A 19170-nucleotide genomic window follows, 5' to 3' on the forward strand; every position below is an offset into this window, starting at 1 on the left:
TGTGGAGATTAATGGCAGACCAATGAACTTTGTGACAGCCATTAAGGCACCAGTGAGAAATGTTTCCCCTACTCCATCAAGTGAAGCTGTGTTGGCTGTCACTACACGAGAAACTGAAACTCAAAGTTCTCAGAAAGGGGATGACCTTAAAAATGATGATGAAGTAAATGAGCTCAATGTAAATCAATTAGGTGATGCTATGGTAGCTAATGAGACACCACCAGATACAGGTGGTACACTTCCATTTCAATGTTGATGTCTTGGATGGTTTGGAACATACGAGGTACCAACAAGAGATTTAAACAAAAGGAGTTGGGTACCTATATCAAAGAGAACAACATAAAGTTAGTGGGATTAGTTGAAACAAGAGTTAAAAAAAATAAAGCAGATGGGATATTGAGTAAAATTGCTCCTGGATGGCAAGCTAAATTCAACTATGATTATGCAGTGAATGGGAGAATATGGGTCATGTGGGATCCTACTATATATGAGATTACAATACTGGACCAAACGGCTCAATCACTGCACTGCCAAGTGAAAGAAAGACTGTCCAAAATGGAATGCATCATGACAGTTATATATGGCTACAATACAGTAGAGCAGCGAAAACCATTGTGGCAACACCTCCAAGATCTTGCAACTCAAATCACTAAGCCCTGGATCATCTGGGGTGACTTTAATGCAGTACTTACTATCCAAGACAGGGCATCGGGAGCACCAGTAACTAGCCAAGAAACTCATGATTTTGCTGCTTGTGTACAGGGGCTGCTACTTAATGAACTTTCTTGGAGAGGAGAGTATTATACATGGTCCAACAAACAACGAGGTGATGATAGAGTGCTTAGCAGGATAGATAGAGCTTTTGGCAATGATGAATGGATGAATTCATATGGGCAAATGGTTGTAGATTATAGACTGCCATTTATTTCAGATCATGCTCCTATGATCATTACTATGAGAGATGCTGAACCATGTGGGAAAATCCCTTTCAAAATTTTCAATATATGGGCGGAACATGCTAACTTTTTGAATTTAGTGAAGGGGATCTGGTTGAAAAAAATAGATGGGGATCCTATGAAGAATATTTGGTACAAACTCAAAGCCCTAAAGCCAGCTCTCAAGCAAATGAACAACAGAGAATTTAAAGGCATAGCTGACAGAATTTCCCAGGCCAGACTTGATTTGCAATACACCCAGGCCTGTCTCAATAATCAACTAACTGATGAGTTGGTACAAGAGGAGAAACAATTATTGGAGAATTTGGAAAAATGGACTATGATAGAGGAGAGCATACTTCAACAGAAGTCAAGAGCTAAATGGATCAGACTTGGAGATTCAAATACCAAGTATTTTCAGCTGTTATAAAGGAGAGTAAACAAAAAAAACTATTTCAGAACTTATAAATGCAAAGGGTGACCTGCTCAATACTAAGCAACAAATACAAGATGAGATCACTAGCTTCTATAAGGCTTTAATGGGTACAGCTTGTCATCACTTACCAGCAGTAAATATGCAAATAATGAGAAAGGGACCAGTTCTGTCACATGATCAACAAATATTCCTATGTGCTACTGTCACAAACCAGGAAATCCTTGAGGGGTTGAACTCAATTGGAGATGATAAAAGTCCTGGAGTGGATGGATATAATTCTTTGTTCTTCAAGAGAACCTGGCCAGTGATACAAGATGAGATATGTCAAGCAGTGAAAAACTTCTTTGAATCAGGGAGGCTATTCAAAGAAGTTAATTGTACAGTTGTAAATATTATCCCTAAAGTGCCAAAGCCAACAACTGTCAAAGAGTTTCGACCAATTGCCTGTTGTACAGTACTATACAAGATTATAGCTAAGGTGTTAGCAAACAGACTACAAAAAGTCATGAGATCCATCATATCAGATACACAGGCTGGTTTCATCCCTGGGAGGAAGGTGGCTGATAATGTACTGCTAGCTCATGAGTTAGTAAAATCATATTCTAGGAAAAATATCTCACCAAGATGTATGATTAAAGTTGATATTCAAAAGGCTTATGACACAGTGGACTGGGGATTTCTACACCAGATTATGGAGGGACTAGGCTTTCCTGCGAAATTTAACAAATGGGTCATGGAATGTGTTTCTTCAGTAAACTATTCCATACTGATAAATGGAGAAACCACTAAGCCATTTGATGCAGCTAGGGGCCTTCGACAAGGAGACCCAATGTCTCCTTTCTTATTTGCCATCGCCATGGAGTATTTAAGCAGAAATCTCAAGACCCTCAAACAGGAAGGATCCTTCAAATATCACCCTATGTGTGCTAGACTTGACATTACGCACTTGAGTTTCGCTGATGACCTCCTTATGTTTACTCGAGGAGATATCAAATCTGTAGAAATGTTGCATAATAAATTCAAAACGTTCTCAGATGCCTCTGGGCTTAAGGCCAATCTATCCAAGAGCTTCATATACTATGGGGGAGTGACTACTGAAACAAGGCAGGAGATTCAGAAAATTCTGGGTTATTCTCAAGGAACATTACCATTTAAATATCTTGGTATACCACTGTCCACTAAGAAACTTACAGTCTTGGAATGGAAACTGTTAATTGATAAGATAGTTGCAAGAATTGCATCTTGGACAGCAAAGAAGTTATCTTATGCTGGAAGGGTTCAACTGGTACAAACAGTGGTGTTTGGGATTCAAGCATACTGGGCTCAGATATTTATCATCCCCGCCAAGATAATGAAAATTATAGAGGAATATTGCAGAAGTTACATTTGGTCAGGGATCAACATAATCACAAAAAAACATTGGTCGCGTGGGAAAGAATGTGTTCACCAAAAGCAGCCGAGGGATTGAACTTGATTAATTTGAAGATTTGGAACAAAGCTGCAATCGCCAAGACATGCTGGGAACTGTCGACCAAGAAAGACACACTCTGGATACGTTGGATTCATGCTTACTATATCAAAGATCTGAACTTTGATGACATGAAAACTCCCCAATAGGCATGTTGGATGGTCAAAAAAATATTTGGGGCTAGAGATAGTATTAAACATCTTAGTAGTTGGCAAGAGGATAAAAGAAGTGCAATTAAACATGTCTACCTGCAAATGTTAGGCATCCTGCCTAAAGTACCATACAAAGGTTTACTATGCCATAATTTAGCCAGACCTAAAGCCATATTCATCATGTGGATCCAACTCCACGGAAGGTTGTTAACGGCTGATAGGTTGAGGAAATGGGGATTGCCAACTGATGATTTTTGTTGCTACTGTAAGTTGATACTAGAAACAGGGGATCATTTATTCGCAGACTGTATTTACACCAGGAAGATTTGGTTGAGATTGATGACATGGTTACACATCCAGTATCCTCAAGGGATGGGCTGGCAGGCAATGCTTGAATGGATCATCCAACACACTAAAAGCAGATCTCACCCGGCGAAACTGATCAAGTTAGTGTATGCAGAGTTTATACTTGAAATCTGGTTGGAAAGAAATGCTAGGATTTTTTAGCATAAAGAAACAAATGAGGAGAGCCTAGCAAGAAGAATAGCGTGCCTCTGCAACATCAGGGCTGAAGGATACATTAAAGATATACTTAGTCGTTGCCGGTTCTGAGTAGGTCTAGTTTCTTTCTTGCTTTATGACCCTAGCAGGGTTAGTGATAAAGGTGTATAAAGAGAGGTTCAGGATCTGATAGATAGAAGAGGCAGAAGAGAATACAATAGCGAGAACAAGCAGATTGTGATAATCTGCTTTGCTTTGTAAATACTTCCGTTTGGTATTAATAATATTCTGTTAATTACCAAAAAAAAATAGTAATAGTAATAGTAATAGTAATAATAATAGTAATAATAATAATAGTAATAGTAATAATAATAATAATAGTAATAATAATAATAGTAATACTACTAATTATAATAACAGTAATTATAATAATAATAATAATAATAATAATAATAATAGTAATAGAGATCATCAAGAAATTTAACTATAGGTTGTGATAAAAAAATATAATTAATATTAAAATAGAAGCTTAACGATGTAAATTGGACCAAAGGATGGACAAAATTGGGCATCAACATGGGACTGTTAGAAATAAGGGTACATTAGACCCCATATGTGGATGTCAGGAGTATTTGGGAGCTCAAAGGTGAATGACAGGGGTATTTGGGGGCTCAAAGGTTGATGGAGGGTATTTTTGCACCAATTCTAATAGTTGGAGGGTATTTTAGGCCCTTTTCCGTTAAATAAATGAATTTTTGGATTTGACAGCCTTTAAAAAAGTTAATTGATAATATTAATTAAAGGTTAATTTATTAATATTAATATTCTTTTACTTTTCTTAAACTTTTCTTAAAACTAGAGATAATCAATGTTGAGAGTTGAAAAAATCATTTTAGAGAGAGTTAATTTTGAAAAATATTAATTAATACTCCCTTCGGATAAAAAAGAGTGTCTACTTGTCTTTTTTTCTTGAGTCAAAAAGAGTATCCACTTATCAAATCAAAAAAAAATTAAACTTATTTTTTTTTTTCAGATTTGCCCCTATTATGTGCTATGTGATCAAATCTCAATACATATTTAATTAGGGACAATTTAGTCAAATTACCTCTTTTTGTGTAGGAGTTGATATTTCTTAAGGGGTGTGCAAAAGGCTAAGTTGACACTTTTTTTGATCCGGAGGGAGTACATATTTGGACTTTGTAAAATTTATTTATTTTAGATCACAAAAAAAGTGCTAGAATTACATTTATTTGGAATGGAGTGAATATACACCAAATTAATTAAACTTATCATGATTAAGTAATTTAATGAACTGCAAATATTAATTAATTAACATTAGTTAAGCGGCAGAAACTTGTATATAAGCACATGCCATGTGTATATTGATTTGGCTAACACCCTACACGAGCAAGTTTTTTACGTAACCATTTAAATTTCTCCTATTTTTAATTAATTTTATATTTTTAATTATTTTTATAAAAAGTATTTTATGCGGCGGTGTTAAAAAAGTTCATAAAGTGCAGTTGGGGTCAAACTAAAATTACAAAAAGTTTAGAGACATTTTAGGAATAATAACACTTTTGGTCCCTCAATATTGATAAATTTTGATTTTGGTTCTTTATGATAATATACTACTTCCTTCGTCCCAAAAAAATTATCTTAGTTTGACTTGGCACAAAGTTTAAAAAATAAAGGAAAACTTTTGAAATTTGTGGTCCAAAACAATCCTTAGATATTTGTGTGGCTGTAAATCATCTCATAAAGTTAAATTATTTCTAAATATAGGAAGGTGCCAATCTTTTTAAGACATACTAAAATGGAAAGAAAGACAAGCTTTTTGGGACGGAGGGAGTATATGATTCAAAACATTTAACCTTCAAGTAATAAGACTTTTTCCCTTTAAATAGGAAAGTATTATATTTTGACTATTTTTAGAGTATATAACCTTCAGATATAGAGTAACAATGCAAACTTAACATAACACATAGGTAGTTAAATGGTGAAATGATTAATAATTCAGAGAATTTGTGAATATTTACAGGCAAAAGATCAAAATGCATTTTTAAGTAATTAAAAGTTAAATATGCTTAGTCATATATTTCAAGAACTAAATAAAATTTATCACTAATTGAAGGATTCAAAGTGTTGTTAGCCCTAAAAATTATGTGTGATTTCTTCGCACTAAGAAAAACGGATAACATTTAATTCTATTAGGTATTTAAAGAAGGGAAAAAGTGCAAATATACCCCTCAACTTTACGATTTAGAGCAGATATACGTCTCGTTACAAAAATGGTATATATATACCCCTGACGTTACAAAGTAGTGCAAATATACCCCTGCAATTATAAAATGGTGCAAATATACCCTTTTCGTTGACAGATTTTTTAAAATCTCTTAGGTTATTTTTTAATTAAAAAAAATTCCACATGACTTTAAAAAAAAGTCTACCTATTTGTTTTTTGAGTAGACACTTTTCTAAAGCCACATGGTAATTTTTTTTTTGGTGTGTCGGGTCTGGTTCGTTTAAAAAATTATCTTCATGACTTTTAAAAAATAAGTCTACCCATTTTTTTAAACGAATCAGACTTGACACACCAGAAAAAAATTACCATGTGGATTTAGAAAAGTGTCTACTCAAAAAACAAATAGGTAGACTTTTTTTTTTTAAAATTAACGTGGCATTTTTTTTAATTAAAAAATAACCTAAATGATTTTTAAAAACCCCGTCAGCGAAATATATTTGCACCTTTTCCCTTTAAAGAAAGAAAAATTGAACTGAGATGAACACTAACATTATAGCATTGAATATTTATAACTTGGGCAGGAAAAGTTGGATAAACTCAAAAGAAGATGGAAAAGAAGGGTGTGTTCGGTATGGAGGAAAATGTTTTCCAAGGAAAATATTTTCTAGAAAATGTGTTTTTGGAAAATAAGTGTATTTATATTTATTTTCTCATGTTCAGTTGGGTAGTGAAAAATAAGTGAATTTCTCGGAAAATACCACCCATGTCCCACCATGTTCGTTTGTTTGGTAGAAAATATTTTTCGGAAAATACCACCCATGCCCCACCATCCCCACCACCCCATACGACACCAATCCCGCCACCCACCCTCTACACCCAACCAAATCCCACCCCCACGCAACCACCACCCACCTCCATCCCCACCTCCCAACTACAACCCACCACCCACCCCACACCAAATTTAACCACGCACACTTTTCATTTTTGTAAATTTTTATAAGGGTAAAATGAAATATGAAGTAGAAAATTCGGGAGGGGGTGGGGGGGGGGGGGGGAGTGTAGGTGGGTGGGTGTAGAAAATCAAAAAGATTTTTTTTTTTTGGAGGTGGTTGTAGTAGAAAACCAAACTAAAAAAGAAGCTTTTCAAAACTATTTCTTTTAAAAAAAAAAATTTAGGAAGTTTTCTTTTTTAAAAATAAATTAATTAATTTCTTAGGAAGGGGTGTGGAGGGGGTCATAGAAAATCAAAAGAAAAAAAAACTTTTTCTTTTAAAAAAAATTAACTTTTTGGAGAGGGGTGGGGGTCCCATGGGACCAGGGAGGGTTGTTGGGTGGGTGGTCGTGGGTGGCAGGGACGGAGCCAGTAAGGGCCACGGGGGTTCATGTTCGGCGAAAAATTACACTGTATATACAAGATGAAAATTATTTTTTATGTATATATAGTAGATGTTGAACCCCTTTGGTTTCTCAACTTCTTTATATTTTTGAACCCTCTTATTTAAAATTTTCTGGCTCCGCCACTGGTGGGTGGGGGAGGGTGCGTGGGGTTGTGGGAGTTGTTGGGGTTTAGTGGTTGGGTTATGGTAGGGTGGTTGGTGAAATGTCAATTGTGAACTTGTTTTCCCTACTTTAATTAGGGAAGCCATTTTTACCATTTTTGAGGAACTTGTTTTCCAGAATATGTTTTTCAAATATTTTGACCAAATGAATATGAGAAAACTGGAAAACATTGAAAGTCCTAGTAGATGAAGCAGAAAACAGTCTAAAGCATGTTAGCATTCCAGGGGAAATTTTCAAGCTAGTCAATACATGAACATATCACACCCTTTTTGATCCAATGGCCAAAATATTAGCACTTTCATCTTTGTACTATTTCACATGCAACTTCTTTTCCCGCTACTCACGGAAAACTGTACTTAGGGTTCCAAATCTCCCGTGAGTGACTTCATTACATAGAGTTTTGTGGAAGAAAAACAAAACACACTTTGGTAAGGTTGCGTGCCATATTTTATATCAACCGAGAGAGAAAGAGAGCGCGCGCACGCTTCACTTTTCCTTTTTCTAACTGCTTCATTGTTCAATCAACCCCTTGAATGATGCTTGCATTCTCTCCACACTTGTTTTGCCTACAAAATACATAAGTTTATGGAAGTCAATGTAAAATCTGTTAGGAAGCCAAAGGGTTTAAAATGCTCATCTTATTGTATGATATTTTCTTTAAAATGTTCACATAATTTTCACTCTTATGCATGTAATAAAAAAATACTTCTTTAAATACACTAAGAGATGATATGTCAAACATAGAACTGTTAGATTCAAGTAGGAATAGAAGCTAGTCTAGCAAAAGATTTCCTACCAAAACTTTACCTTACTCTTAGCATTAGCGTAAACTTCCTTGTGAAAAACACCATATAATCATACTAGAAAAGATAAAGAATTCTTGTTAAGGCACTATAGGCTAATTATATATGTTGAATGTTGTGTGATATACGTGAACGTTTTTACAGAGTATACAACTTCAGAAGTACAACATTAAACATCGATATCCAAGACTCTACAAACTATAACAAAGTCTGTTAGACATCACTATTATACGTCCTCTCGTTAATAGTCCCCCACATTTACTCTACTCTATTAGCCTAATGGGAAAAAAAATGACGAAAAACATCCATACAATCCCATGGAAACACACCACAGATTTAAGGCATTGGGTGCCAGTCACATTCTCATTGTTTTTGGGGAGTGACAGGAATTTTCTGAATAACCTCTCAAGATGTGAATTTGATAAAACTTATCCCCAATGGAACCTAGGGTCAGGGCCTTAATGGACTAATGGACTCGATGTTCAAACTTGAGTGAATAAATGGAGGAGCAAATTTCTTTATGAAAGATGAATCACTCTTCTTATTACAGGAGAATTAACTAACAAAGACTTGGAAGAGAAAAGAAAAGACAACAGCATACAACACTTTAAATATAAAGAGTGCTTTCTTCCATTTATAAATTGCATCATACAAGATGCAGACCAAACAGAGTTATAGTGCATGTGCAAGAGGCTATTAAATGAGAAAATTTACCATGAAATTGCCAAATTGGTTTCTCTCCATCACTGACAACTTCAAACATTACGCGATCTCCCTTCTTTAAGCAATTTGTATCACGGAATTCATCCCATCCGCCTTTAATACATACACCAGTGCCAAAATAACATAACCTTAAACTCCACGACCTTTGTCTTCCATCTCTAATAATCAAATCCTATTTCTTGTTCATGAGACGATTTGCACGTGCAAATTTGCTAGGAATGCACTGAAATTGTTTACAACGATTTGTACATATTTGATCAAACAACAGTCATTGTGCTCTTCATACCAAAACAAAGAGGAAATTAGAAAATGGTATGCATAATTACTTTAGCCAAAACAAGACTTACCAAGAGATCATATGAAAGGCAATAGGGTCTAATAGTGCATACAAAATGAGAATAACCAAATGGCTTGTGAGTAGCAACTTCAGCATGGGGAAATGCCTTTCGTGATGACTTGATGCCGGGGTTTGGTTTGTCTGTTACACAGTTAATGGCACACAAACACATATCAATAAACTAAGTATGAAAAACAACAAGGACTAGCCTCAGTCCCAAACAAGTTGGGGTCAATATACTATGAATAGCATCGACACATTGACACCATCTTTTGGCTATTTTTCAAAAGTAGACCTTACTTGAAATTTCATCCTGCTTCCAAATAATAAGGAAACTATGATGAAAACGAGAATGATGTTATGAAAATAAATGTTGATGATATTAATTGGTATCAAATCTGATGAGATTCTAAAACATGGAACAAGAAGAATTAATGCATACATTACTACAATATATTCTAAAATAGGCTCCACTCAAAGAGGTAAATAGGGTCCCAATAGAGATAGGGAAAACGCAGGTCCAATTATGTGTATTTCTAATCCTAAATGGAATGTAATAATGTCGGGATCCTCTTATAGAACTATTTTAGAAAGATTGTTTCATAAATCATTTTGCAACTGTTTGGTGGGGTAAAATTTTGAAACTGTAGCTGTTCATGAATAACTGTGTATTAAACTTTTGTGCAGACAAACACAAAGCTAAACTTCATGACGTATATAAAAAAGTTTAAAGATCTTCGAGGTTGCTTAAATCAGAAAACTTACCATATTGGATTTTCTCCGTTAGTAACAACTTCAAACATTCTATGATCTCCCACCTTTAAGCCATTTGCAACACGGAATTCACTCCATCCACCTAGTATATAGACTTGAGAACCGTAGGCAGTTAGCCTTAAATTCCATGACCTTTGTCTTTCATCTCTAATAATCACATCACAATTCTTATTGCTGAGACAGTTTTCCTTTGCAAATTGTTTAGGAAGGCGCTGAAATGGTTTATAACGATTGTCACATATCATCAAGCATATCATATGAAATCATATTTTTTGCTTTAAACAACTCCAATAATTTTGAGACTTACCAAGTAACCATTTGTAAGGCAATATGGTTTAACCGTAAATACAAAATGAGATTGACCCAAAGGCCTTTGAGTAGCAGCTTCTGCATTGGGAAAAACTTTGGTTGATGACATGATGCAGGGGTTTGGTTTGTCTGTTACATTGTCAATTTAAAACAAATCCATATCAAGAAATTAAATTTGACAAATGAGAACATAGTTAAAGTACCAAAAAAGAATGAATAACATGCAAATATCCACTTCCTCTTTTGGCTATTTCTACACTATATAGCCGTCCACTAAAATAATAGCTCATAAATGTATATTATTTGCATATTAATGTAAATATATACATATAATATACATATTTTATACTTAATTAGTGTAATATAGCTAGCAGTTGTAATAATTTTGGCGGCCAAATGTGTAACTTTCAGAGGTGAATCTAGGATTTATAGAACATGGTGCACCATTAAAAAAAAATGTATTAAGTGAGAATTGATTTCTAGTCCTCTATGTATATAACTCAACATTCAACCAAGTGCACCATTTAGCCTTCTTGTAGTATGGGTGCCAGCAGGTAATATTATACCAATTTTAGAAAATATATACATGAAATACCTAATTTTACAGACAGACCATGAGTTCATTTTCCCCAATTTTAGCCTATATAATCACCCCTGGTAACTTTCCCAATTTTTAATCTAAATGTAAACTGAAACTTATTTATGCAGTCGAACTATCGGAAATGGATGAGCCATTTTGGTAACAGCGATGACATAAATGAGTCAAACTAGTGACGAGTGGTATAAATGAGCCGTTTCCGATAGTTCGATGGCATATTTGAGCCTTTTCCGTTTTAAAATTAAGGGAACTAACTCGCAAATTCATCTAGTATAAACTAATGGACTCTAAAGATCTTACCATTGAATTCAAATTTCTTGGAAGTCTGTTCTTCTTGTTCTCCTATTTGCATATACTCTGCATATTCTCTATCACAATGACTTGAATCAAATATAGAAACATCAAATTCCATGTTTCCTTCATGTCTGAAAAATAACAAATCTCCCAATTGCAAATCATGCTCCTCAACAAAGTTTCCCCAGCCCTCTTCCAATAGCTGGTCATTCAGTTTCACCTGCCACTTTTTACCATCACTTTTTAGTATTGCATGTTCATGCTGATCATATCCCTTCAAATACTTCAAGAAATCCACAGGAATTTTCTTTAGTACAACATAAACTTAGAATTAGCCTTTTTCCAAAATCACTATGACATAAAAGTGTAGTAACTATATATACACCCATTTATGCTTTTTTCTGGGACAAAATTCTTCCATACTACGCCACACATAAAACATATATAAATTTTGATCAACATTTTTTAAAGTGTATTTTTCACCAAATTGATATAAGAAAGTTGCAACTTATATTAATTTTCACGTAGTTTCAAATATATACCCCTTCCGTCCCATTTTAAGTGTCTTATTTTTCTTGTGTCTCTTTCTATATTTAGTAAATTGACAATTCAAACATCTTATATGACTAGTTTATAACTACCAGATTTAAAGGACATTTTAGTGCATTATACATAACTTTAAATTAAGACCATAAGATTCAAAAGTCTCTCTTCATTTCTTAAATTTCATGCCTAGTTAAACTAAGACATTTAAATTGGGATGGATGGAGTAAATTTTAATATTAAAATATTAAATTAATCTAATTCAATTTAGCTTTAAAGTTCAGTCAAATTGACTCTCGAAAAGCGAAAAATATCACGTAAATTGAATAGTGAGAGTAATAGACAATAATATTGACTAAAAGGATTACTCACAAGACCATTCTTGAAACCTGGTTGAATGGGCTTGAAAAAATGAGGTTTCTTTGGAGGGATTTTCATGACAATCAAGAAAATGCAGTTACACCTACAGTGTACAATGTCTACTTCTTTTCTTGAACTCTGTTTTGTGTGATTGATATAATTGAAAGATGAAACTTCAATTCATGGAATTACAATAAAATTTATTAAGTGGATTTACTGACAACAAAGGCAGCTTTTTCAATTTAGTGGACTGTGTAACATTAATGATGCACTTCAAATCCCAAAAGGGAGCCCAAGAGAAGTAAAACTGACCGGCTCCACGTTTATGTTGTACTCCTTCCACCTCAAATTATTTATTTTGATTATTAAAAATAATTGTCTCAAATTATTAGTTATTTTAGAAGTTTAAGACATAATTTATTAATTTTTCTTCATTTTACTCTTAGTAGAATTTTATTATTAATGGAGATTGATACATAAATGAAGTAAACATTTAATGAAGAGAGATTATAATTTAGACATAAATAAGTGTAAGTTAGTCAAATACACTTCCTAAGTAATACTCCATCCGGATAAAAAAAAGAGTCTACTTAGCCTTTTTTTCTTGGATTAAAAAAGAGTCCACTTAGCAAATTAAGAATGAATTAACCTTATTTTTTCATATTTTCCCCTATTTAGTGTTATATGATGAAATCCTAATGCCTATTTAATTAGGGGTAGTTTAGTCAAATTACTTATTTTTGTCTAGAAATTAATATTTTCTTAAGGGATGTGCAAATAGCTAAGTGAACTCTTTTTTTGATCCGGAGGGAGTATTTGTTAAGGGGTGTGTAAACAAAACGACAAATAATTTAAGACGGAGGAGTAGAAAATCTGGATTTCTTTTTAAAATGAAAAAAATTATTCCCTCCATCCATTTTAAATTGTTCAGTATTTACTGGGCACGCCCCTTAAGGAGTAATAAATAAAATGACAAATTTATTATATCACCCTTAGAATATAATAAATTCAATGTTTTGGGAAATGTTTATACTCCTTCCGTTCATATTTACTTGTCCACTTTAACATATCAAGAAAAAGTCAATTTGTTTTTTCTCGTTTTAACACTAACATTAATTACTTATTTCTAAATCATTTCTCAAGTCTATTGAGACTATACACCAATTAATATGGATAATATGGTAAAATATATATTTCATTTATTAATTTTTAAGGAGCATGTAAAACTAATATTGTACAAGTAAAAGTGAATGGATGGAGTAGTTAATAAAAATTAGGAACTAAGTGATAAATTTTGTCTTGATTTTGCACATGACACATTTAAGTCAACTTTGCACATGACATGTTTAAGATCACAAGATAAAGGACATTTTGATACATTTTACCTATTTTTAGTTAGCAACCATAAGATTCAAAAAATTTCTTTACTTTTTAAAATTTCATGTCAAGTCAAAACCAAACACACAACTTGAGAAAATTCAGCTTTCGGCTCGATGGATTATCTAGTTAAAAGTTAAAACCCAATACTTCACACCCATAATATTATAATGTAGCATTATGGAATCTGCCACATTAAATGAATTTGATGGTGTTTGTTCAGATCTGATTTTGATGATTAACAATTGAAGTGTTGATTTTTAGCAGGCGTTGATGCATAATCTCATTTGAATTATGAGTCAGATTTTTAGTTTTTTATTTTTATTTTTTTTTTATTTTTTTACTTCACTTTTGACTTATAGCCTGTTTGGCCAAACTTATTTTTCCCCCAAAAGTACTTATTTTTTTAATAAGTGCTTATTTTTTTTTAAAAAAAGTGAGGTGTTTGGCCAAGCTTTTGAGAGAAAATAAGTGCTTTTGGGGAGTAGCAGAAACAGTTTTTCAGAAGCTAAAAAAATAGCTTTTACCCAAAAGCACTTTTTTGAAAAGTACTTTTGAGAAAAATAAGCACTTTTTAAAAGCTTAATGAAACACTAATTGCTGCTCAAAGGTACTTTTTAAATTAATCGGCCAAACACAAAATGTTTTTAGGTAAAAGTATTTTTTAAAATAAGTTGTTTTTATAAGCTTGACCAAACAGGCTATTAGTAGTCGTCTAGCTCTTTAATAATCGATGTTAATTCTTAATGAGGAGTTTAATCTTATAAGGAAGTAGTACCATATTAGGAGTGTTGTGGGTAATACACGATCCCAATCGAACTGGGAGTCACATTTTCATACGTTTTTACTTCACTTTTGAACTGAAAATCCATTAGTTAGGCGTGATCAACCTAATTATGACTGACTGAGATAAAATAGTAAAAATCCTTGTCAAACTAAAAATATATGCTGAAAAACCATTAGTTAGGTGTGATCTATTTATGGCTGGAATAAAATAGTAAAAATCTTGATCAAACTAAAAATATTTATATGCTGAAAAGTCATTAGTTAAGCGTGATCAACTTGTGACTTTTGGCTATTTTTGCCATTTTATCGATTAGGCAATGTTAGATATATTTAAGGCAAAGTTAGTAATGAACCTATAGCAAACGTTCTCGATTAAAAGATAAATTGAAATTCAAAAAAAAAAAAAAAATCTTACGAAAAAGATAATACAAGATTAATCGGTAGATACCATCTTTTATTATTTTTTGCCAGTGATTAAAACGATTCCAATAATATTATTTATATAGGAGTTGGAATATACTTTTGCCTTTCTTGCACTAATAACGTGGGACTCCTAATAAGTTTGAAGTTCCATATATCTTGAAGGCTACTCCAATAAAATAACTTGGAGCATACTCTACTCATCTTATATATATATATATATATATATATATAACTTTTGCCAATTAAAAGAATCATTAATTAAGTGTAATTTTGAGAAGGCTTCTAATAACCATGGATGATGGTTAGCATTTTCTTTAAATATATATTTGTTTATGTTATTCAATTTTCTCCTCTTTTTATGTATTCTTCTGATCTTCTCTTTAAGTTATTATGTTCGTTGTTGAATATTTAGTTTTGGCTCTAACATTGTTTGCACTAATTTTACGCAGATGACAATCAAAATTCTGAAGATCATCAACTCGATGGTATTTTGTGGGGTATGTAGAAAAGAGTTACGTTGTGACAATATTAATGACCTGTCTTTTAAATACATAATATCTTGAGAGTTTTTGTACTTTTAATTCCTCAATTATAAGATTTATCTCTTCACACCAGACAATCTTCTGACTCTGAGTACAAGCGCTACTAGAAGCAAAGTTTTTTCTCACCAGCATTTAGTGAGAAATTTATGCTATAAAACATGATTTTCCCACCAAACAATCTCACTGGAAAAACGCATGGTGAGAAGCAAATTCTCATTGAAACGTTGGGAAATTTCGTAATTTTTCCCTATGAAAACACTAGTATTTAAGTTTTCCCCACCAATATTATGTGGGAAATAGCCACTGAATATTTTTTACTGGAAAATTCAGTGAGAAAATAGTAATTTTTTAGTAGTGAAGAAAATCAATATTCCTCTAAATGTATGCCCAAAAACTATCCTTCTTCCTTTAACAAACACCCTCGATAAAATTGGAGTGATAAAGAAAAGATTCACCTCAAATCAAGAAAGAGGGTTGAAAATTGCTTATGTTAATTTTAATTTACTAGAATAATAAGTAGCTTAGTTGTAGGATGAGTTTACTTTATTTGAATTTTATTTTATTTTATTTTTTAAAAAAGTAGGTTGTTGAGATACTTAAGACATTTGAAATTATTCTGCAGGTTTTATGTTGTTAAGTTGGCTATTTAAAGCCCTCTATGTTTAATAAAAATATTTAGAGACAATTTTAATCATTTTTAATCTTTTTGTTGTTGCACCATCTTGTAAAAAACAAACAAATAGTCCTCCTTTACTCTAGATAAAGAGAGATCTAGTAGAAAACATGAAAAGAATATGTTTTTCTTTCGTAGCTTTCTTTTGTTTATGCTGGGCCAATTAATAGAGATAGAAGCTTATTATGTTACTTTAATAATTGACATGGACAACCAAAAATAAATATGTAACTAGTAAGATCTTCTACATACACTTTGTTTGGATGTTTATTACGTATTGTTTCATAATGGATCGTATTATTTTGTATTGTGTTGTGTTGATGCATATAGCGTTTTGATAGATTATATCGGATAAACCTATGAACAAAGTAGGGTAAAGAATAAAATAAGATTATTAGATAATAAGTAAAGACAAAATGAGGAGGGAAATAAGGTAACAACGCGATCACACTAAATCTGTCGTTATAAAAATTGACATTTCATCCTTACATAACATGGATTTAACGATAGTGTATACTAAAATTTAAGTTACAATCAAAACAAACATTGCATTTAAACTAACAACACAATACAATGCAATTGGTTATAACAACCATCCAAACTGAGTGTAAATGATTTAGTAAGAGATATCTTCTACAGATGATTTATAAATTTGTTTTTTGTTATTAGGTTTGACATTTGGAGCAGCTTCTGCAATAGCTTTCAAGACCATTGGTGCTCTATTTCCTGGACGAACTGCTAAAAGTGATGATAATAAGGAGGAGAAAGTTACTCAAGTTATTATACCTGCTATTAATATTAATGTGCCTCCCAAGTTAAGCGAACAAGTGAAACTCCAGCACACCGTTGCATGCACCTGCCAGTAAAGCTGATGATACTTCAAGAAATTCTCAAACTACTTCTGCAACTACTCCTAAAGCCACGAGTCGTAATCTGTCATGTGGGGAACTGATAGACTTATTCACTGATGTATGTATGTTAACTTCTTTTTTACTTCAGTAAATTATTTGGGTTGATTTCTTCGACTATTAGTTATTATCTCAGAAAGTCACTTTTTTATTGAAACACTATTAGTTGAATGACCAAATTAGAAATCAACTCGTAAATTCTTTGGTTAGAATATTTTTTAGTAATTGGGTCCTTATTCCATTCAGTGCAAAGAGTCGGGGCATGAGAAACGATGTGACTCCTATACTAAGATTATGAAGAAATTTTGCAACGGATCAGGTATCTATATATCTCATCTATTGCATAGACACTTGGAAATTTTAATTACTTTGATTGTAATTAACCTATGAACTTTTGGCTCCAGTAACTGCAGCTGCTGGCCCTTCCCCATCCGATATTGGCGCAACTCTTCTTCTGGGATCCGCCTTTGGAGTAAGTTCAAGATTTTAAATTCTATTTCTCTGTCCCAATTTATGTGATAAACTTTTCTTTTTAGTATATCCTAAAAAGAATGATACACTTATATATTTAGAAACAACTTAACTGAAAACTTTTCCTTTAAATGATTTACAGCCACACAAATATCTATGACTTGTTTTAGACCACAAGTTTCAAAAGTTTCATTTTTTTTAAAACTACGTGCCTAGTCAAACTATATCACACAAATTGAGACGAAGGGAGTATTATCTTAATATGAGAAAAATTAGACCACTACTTTTTCGCATGCTTTCACGATAACAAGAAATCGAAATTAATCAGGTTCTGGCAAGAAACTCCTCCTTTCTTGCTTCTTAATCAGGGTATGCCCCCTCCCTACTTCTAGAAAAAGAAAAAGATGTTGAACAAAAACATATTCTTAAGTACAAGCTGAACACGGACCTATTTCTACTATTTCGGGTGCTTATTGATGAAGTATTGGTACTATTCTATTTATTAAACAAATTGTATATATTCTCTATTAACTAGGACCGTGGATTTCGCATGAATAGGGTATTTGGACATAATTACTTCAACGAGAAAAATTGATCACATGATGCCATTTCAATATAGGCTTGTGTTTAATTCTATACTCTTCATCTAATTATCAACTAATGTTTCTCCCTTGCAGTGCTTGTACAAGCTGCGGCATTCGTCGTCAGACAGAGATAAAATTACCTGCTTGGAAAAATACAGCAAATTGGTGCAAATGACCCGATGATGTATCTGAAAGAGAAGTCCAAAAGCAACTCATGATTGTGATTAATATTCTTTATGGTTTTGATCAGTACGTAGTTTAATTTACCCGCTAAGTGTTTATACTTTTGTTACCTTTTTTTCGATTCTATTGTACTTTAGGATGTTATATTTAATTGGTTTGTGGAATATCTCTTCCCACAAATTTTAGTGTTTGTTCCAAAATGATGTAGTTGTAGTATTTATATTAAAACGTACTAGTATTAATTTCGCCCTAAACTTGACCCACCAAAAAAACAAAAAAAACAAAAAAAGGAGCTTACTTGTAGATATAGTTTAAATGATTTGATAGTATAAACTTTTTTGTATATTGACAATGTATATATAACTTAACTCAAAATGTATTCCTCATCCCCTACATTAAAATAAGACAATTTACGGAGTTGATTGCGTAATACATACCCTTGATATGTAGCTTTCATCATTTTATTGTCAATGCTCCTTTCCGTAGCTAAAGGAAAAGATTGCTCATAATATTCTCATTGCAAACAGTATAATATTACATGTATTATTTACACCTTTTTCTTCAATGAAAGTTAAGGCAATTCATGAAATTAAGAAGCGTTGAAGCACTTTAATAGACAATATTAAACAACATGGTTTAGCTTGAAAGGAACATAAATGACAGTTAATGTAAACATTGTCAAAGGTCAAAGTTGTTTTGTGAAAACAGACTTATAGCCTGTTTGGCCAAGCTTATTTTCCCCCCAAAAGTGCTTATTTTTTCAATAAGTACTTATTTGAAAAAAAGTAATGTGTTTGGCCAAGCTTTTAGAAGAAAATAAGTGCTTCTGGGGAGTAACAGAAGCAGTTTTTCAGAAGCTAAAAAAAACTGCTTTTGCCCAAAAGCACTTTTTTTAAAAGTACTTTTGAAAAAAATACAAATAGAAACACTTTTTAAAAGCTTGACCAAACACTAATTGCTGTTCAAAAGTACTTTTATAATTAATTGGCCAAACACAAACTGATTTTCGCCAAAAGTGCTTTTGTGAAAAGTACTTTTTTTAAAAGTACTTTTTAAAATAAGCTGATTTTAGAAGCTTGGCCAAACAGACTATTAGTTTTAGCTCTAATGAAAAACTAAGCTCTTGTTTGTTTGCGCTAAACCTATCAAGTGGGCCGGGCCGGGCTGTTTAAACGTGGGCTACAC

General features: G+C 32.7%; 1 protein-coding gene and 1 long non-coding RNA gene across 2 annotated transcripts in view; one reads left to right on the forward strand and one right to left on the reverse strand.

Annotated features, from left to right (window-relative positions):
* Positions 1-12131, reverse strand: part of LOC132609516 (B3 domain-containing protein REM17-like) — a 39630-nt gene extending 27499 nt beyond the window's left edge. Inside the window, exons 1-5 of the mRNA XM_060323531.1 lie at positions 12051-12131; positions 11142-11442; positions 10242-10336; positions 9979-10146; positions 8815-8878 (exon numbers count right to left, since the gene is read on the reverse strand). Of these exons, the coding sequence (XP_060179514.1) occupies positions 8815-8878; positions 9979-10146; positions 10242-10336; positions 11142-11442; positions 12051-12116 (694 nt within the window). The 5' untranslated portion in view covers positions 12117-12131. The remainder of the gene's footprint in view (positions 1-8814; positions 8879-9978; positions 10147-10241; positions 10337-11141; positions 11443-12050) is intronic.
* A 4795-nt stretch (positions 12132-16926) lies between these two features.
* On the forward strand, positions 16927-18123 carry LOC132609129 (uncharacterized). The gene is made up of 3 exons (XR_009570704.1): positions 16927-17066; positions 17152-17219; positions 17896-18123. It is a non-coding gene; the product is annotated as an uncharacterized LOC132609129 (long non-coding RNA).
* The last annotated feature ends 1047 nt before the right edge of the window (positions 18124-19170 follow it).

This window comes from Lycium barbarum, chromosome 9, assembly GCF_019175385.1.
Source record: "Lycium barbarum isolate Lr01 chromosome 9, ASM1917538v2, whole genome shotgun sequence".
Lineage (NCBI taxonomy): Eukaryota > Viridiplantae > Streptophyta > Magnoliopsida > Solanales > Solanaceae > Lycium > Lycium barbarum.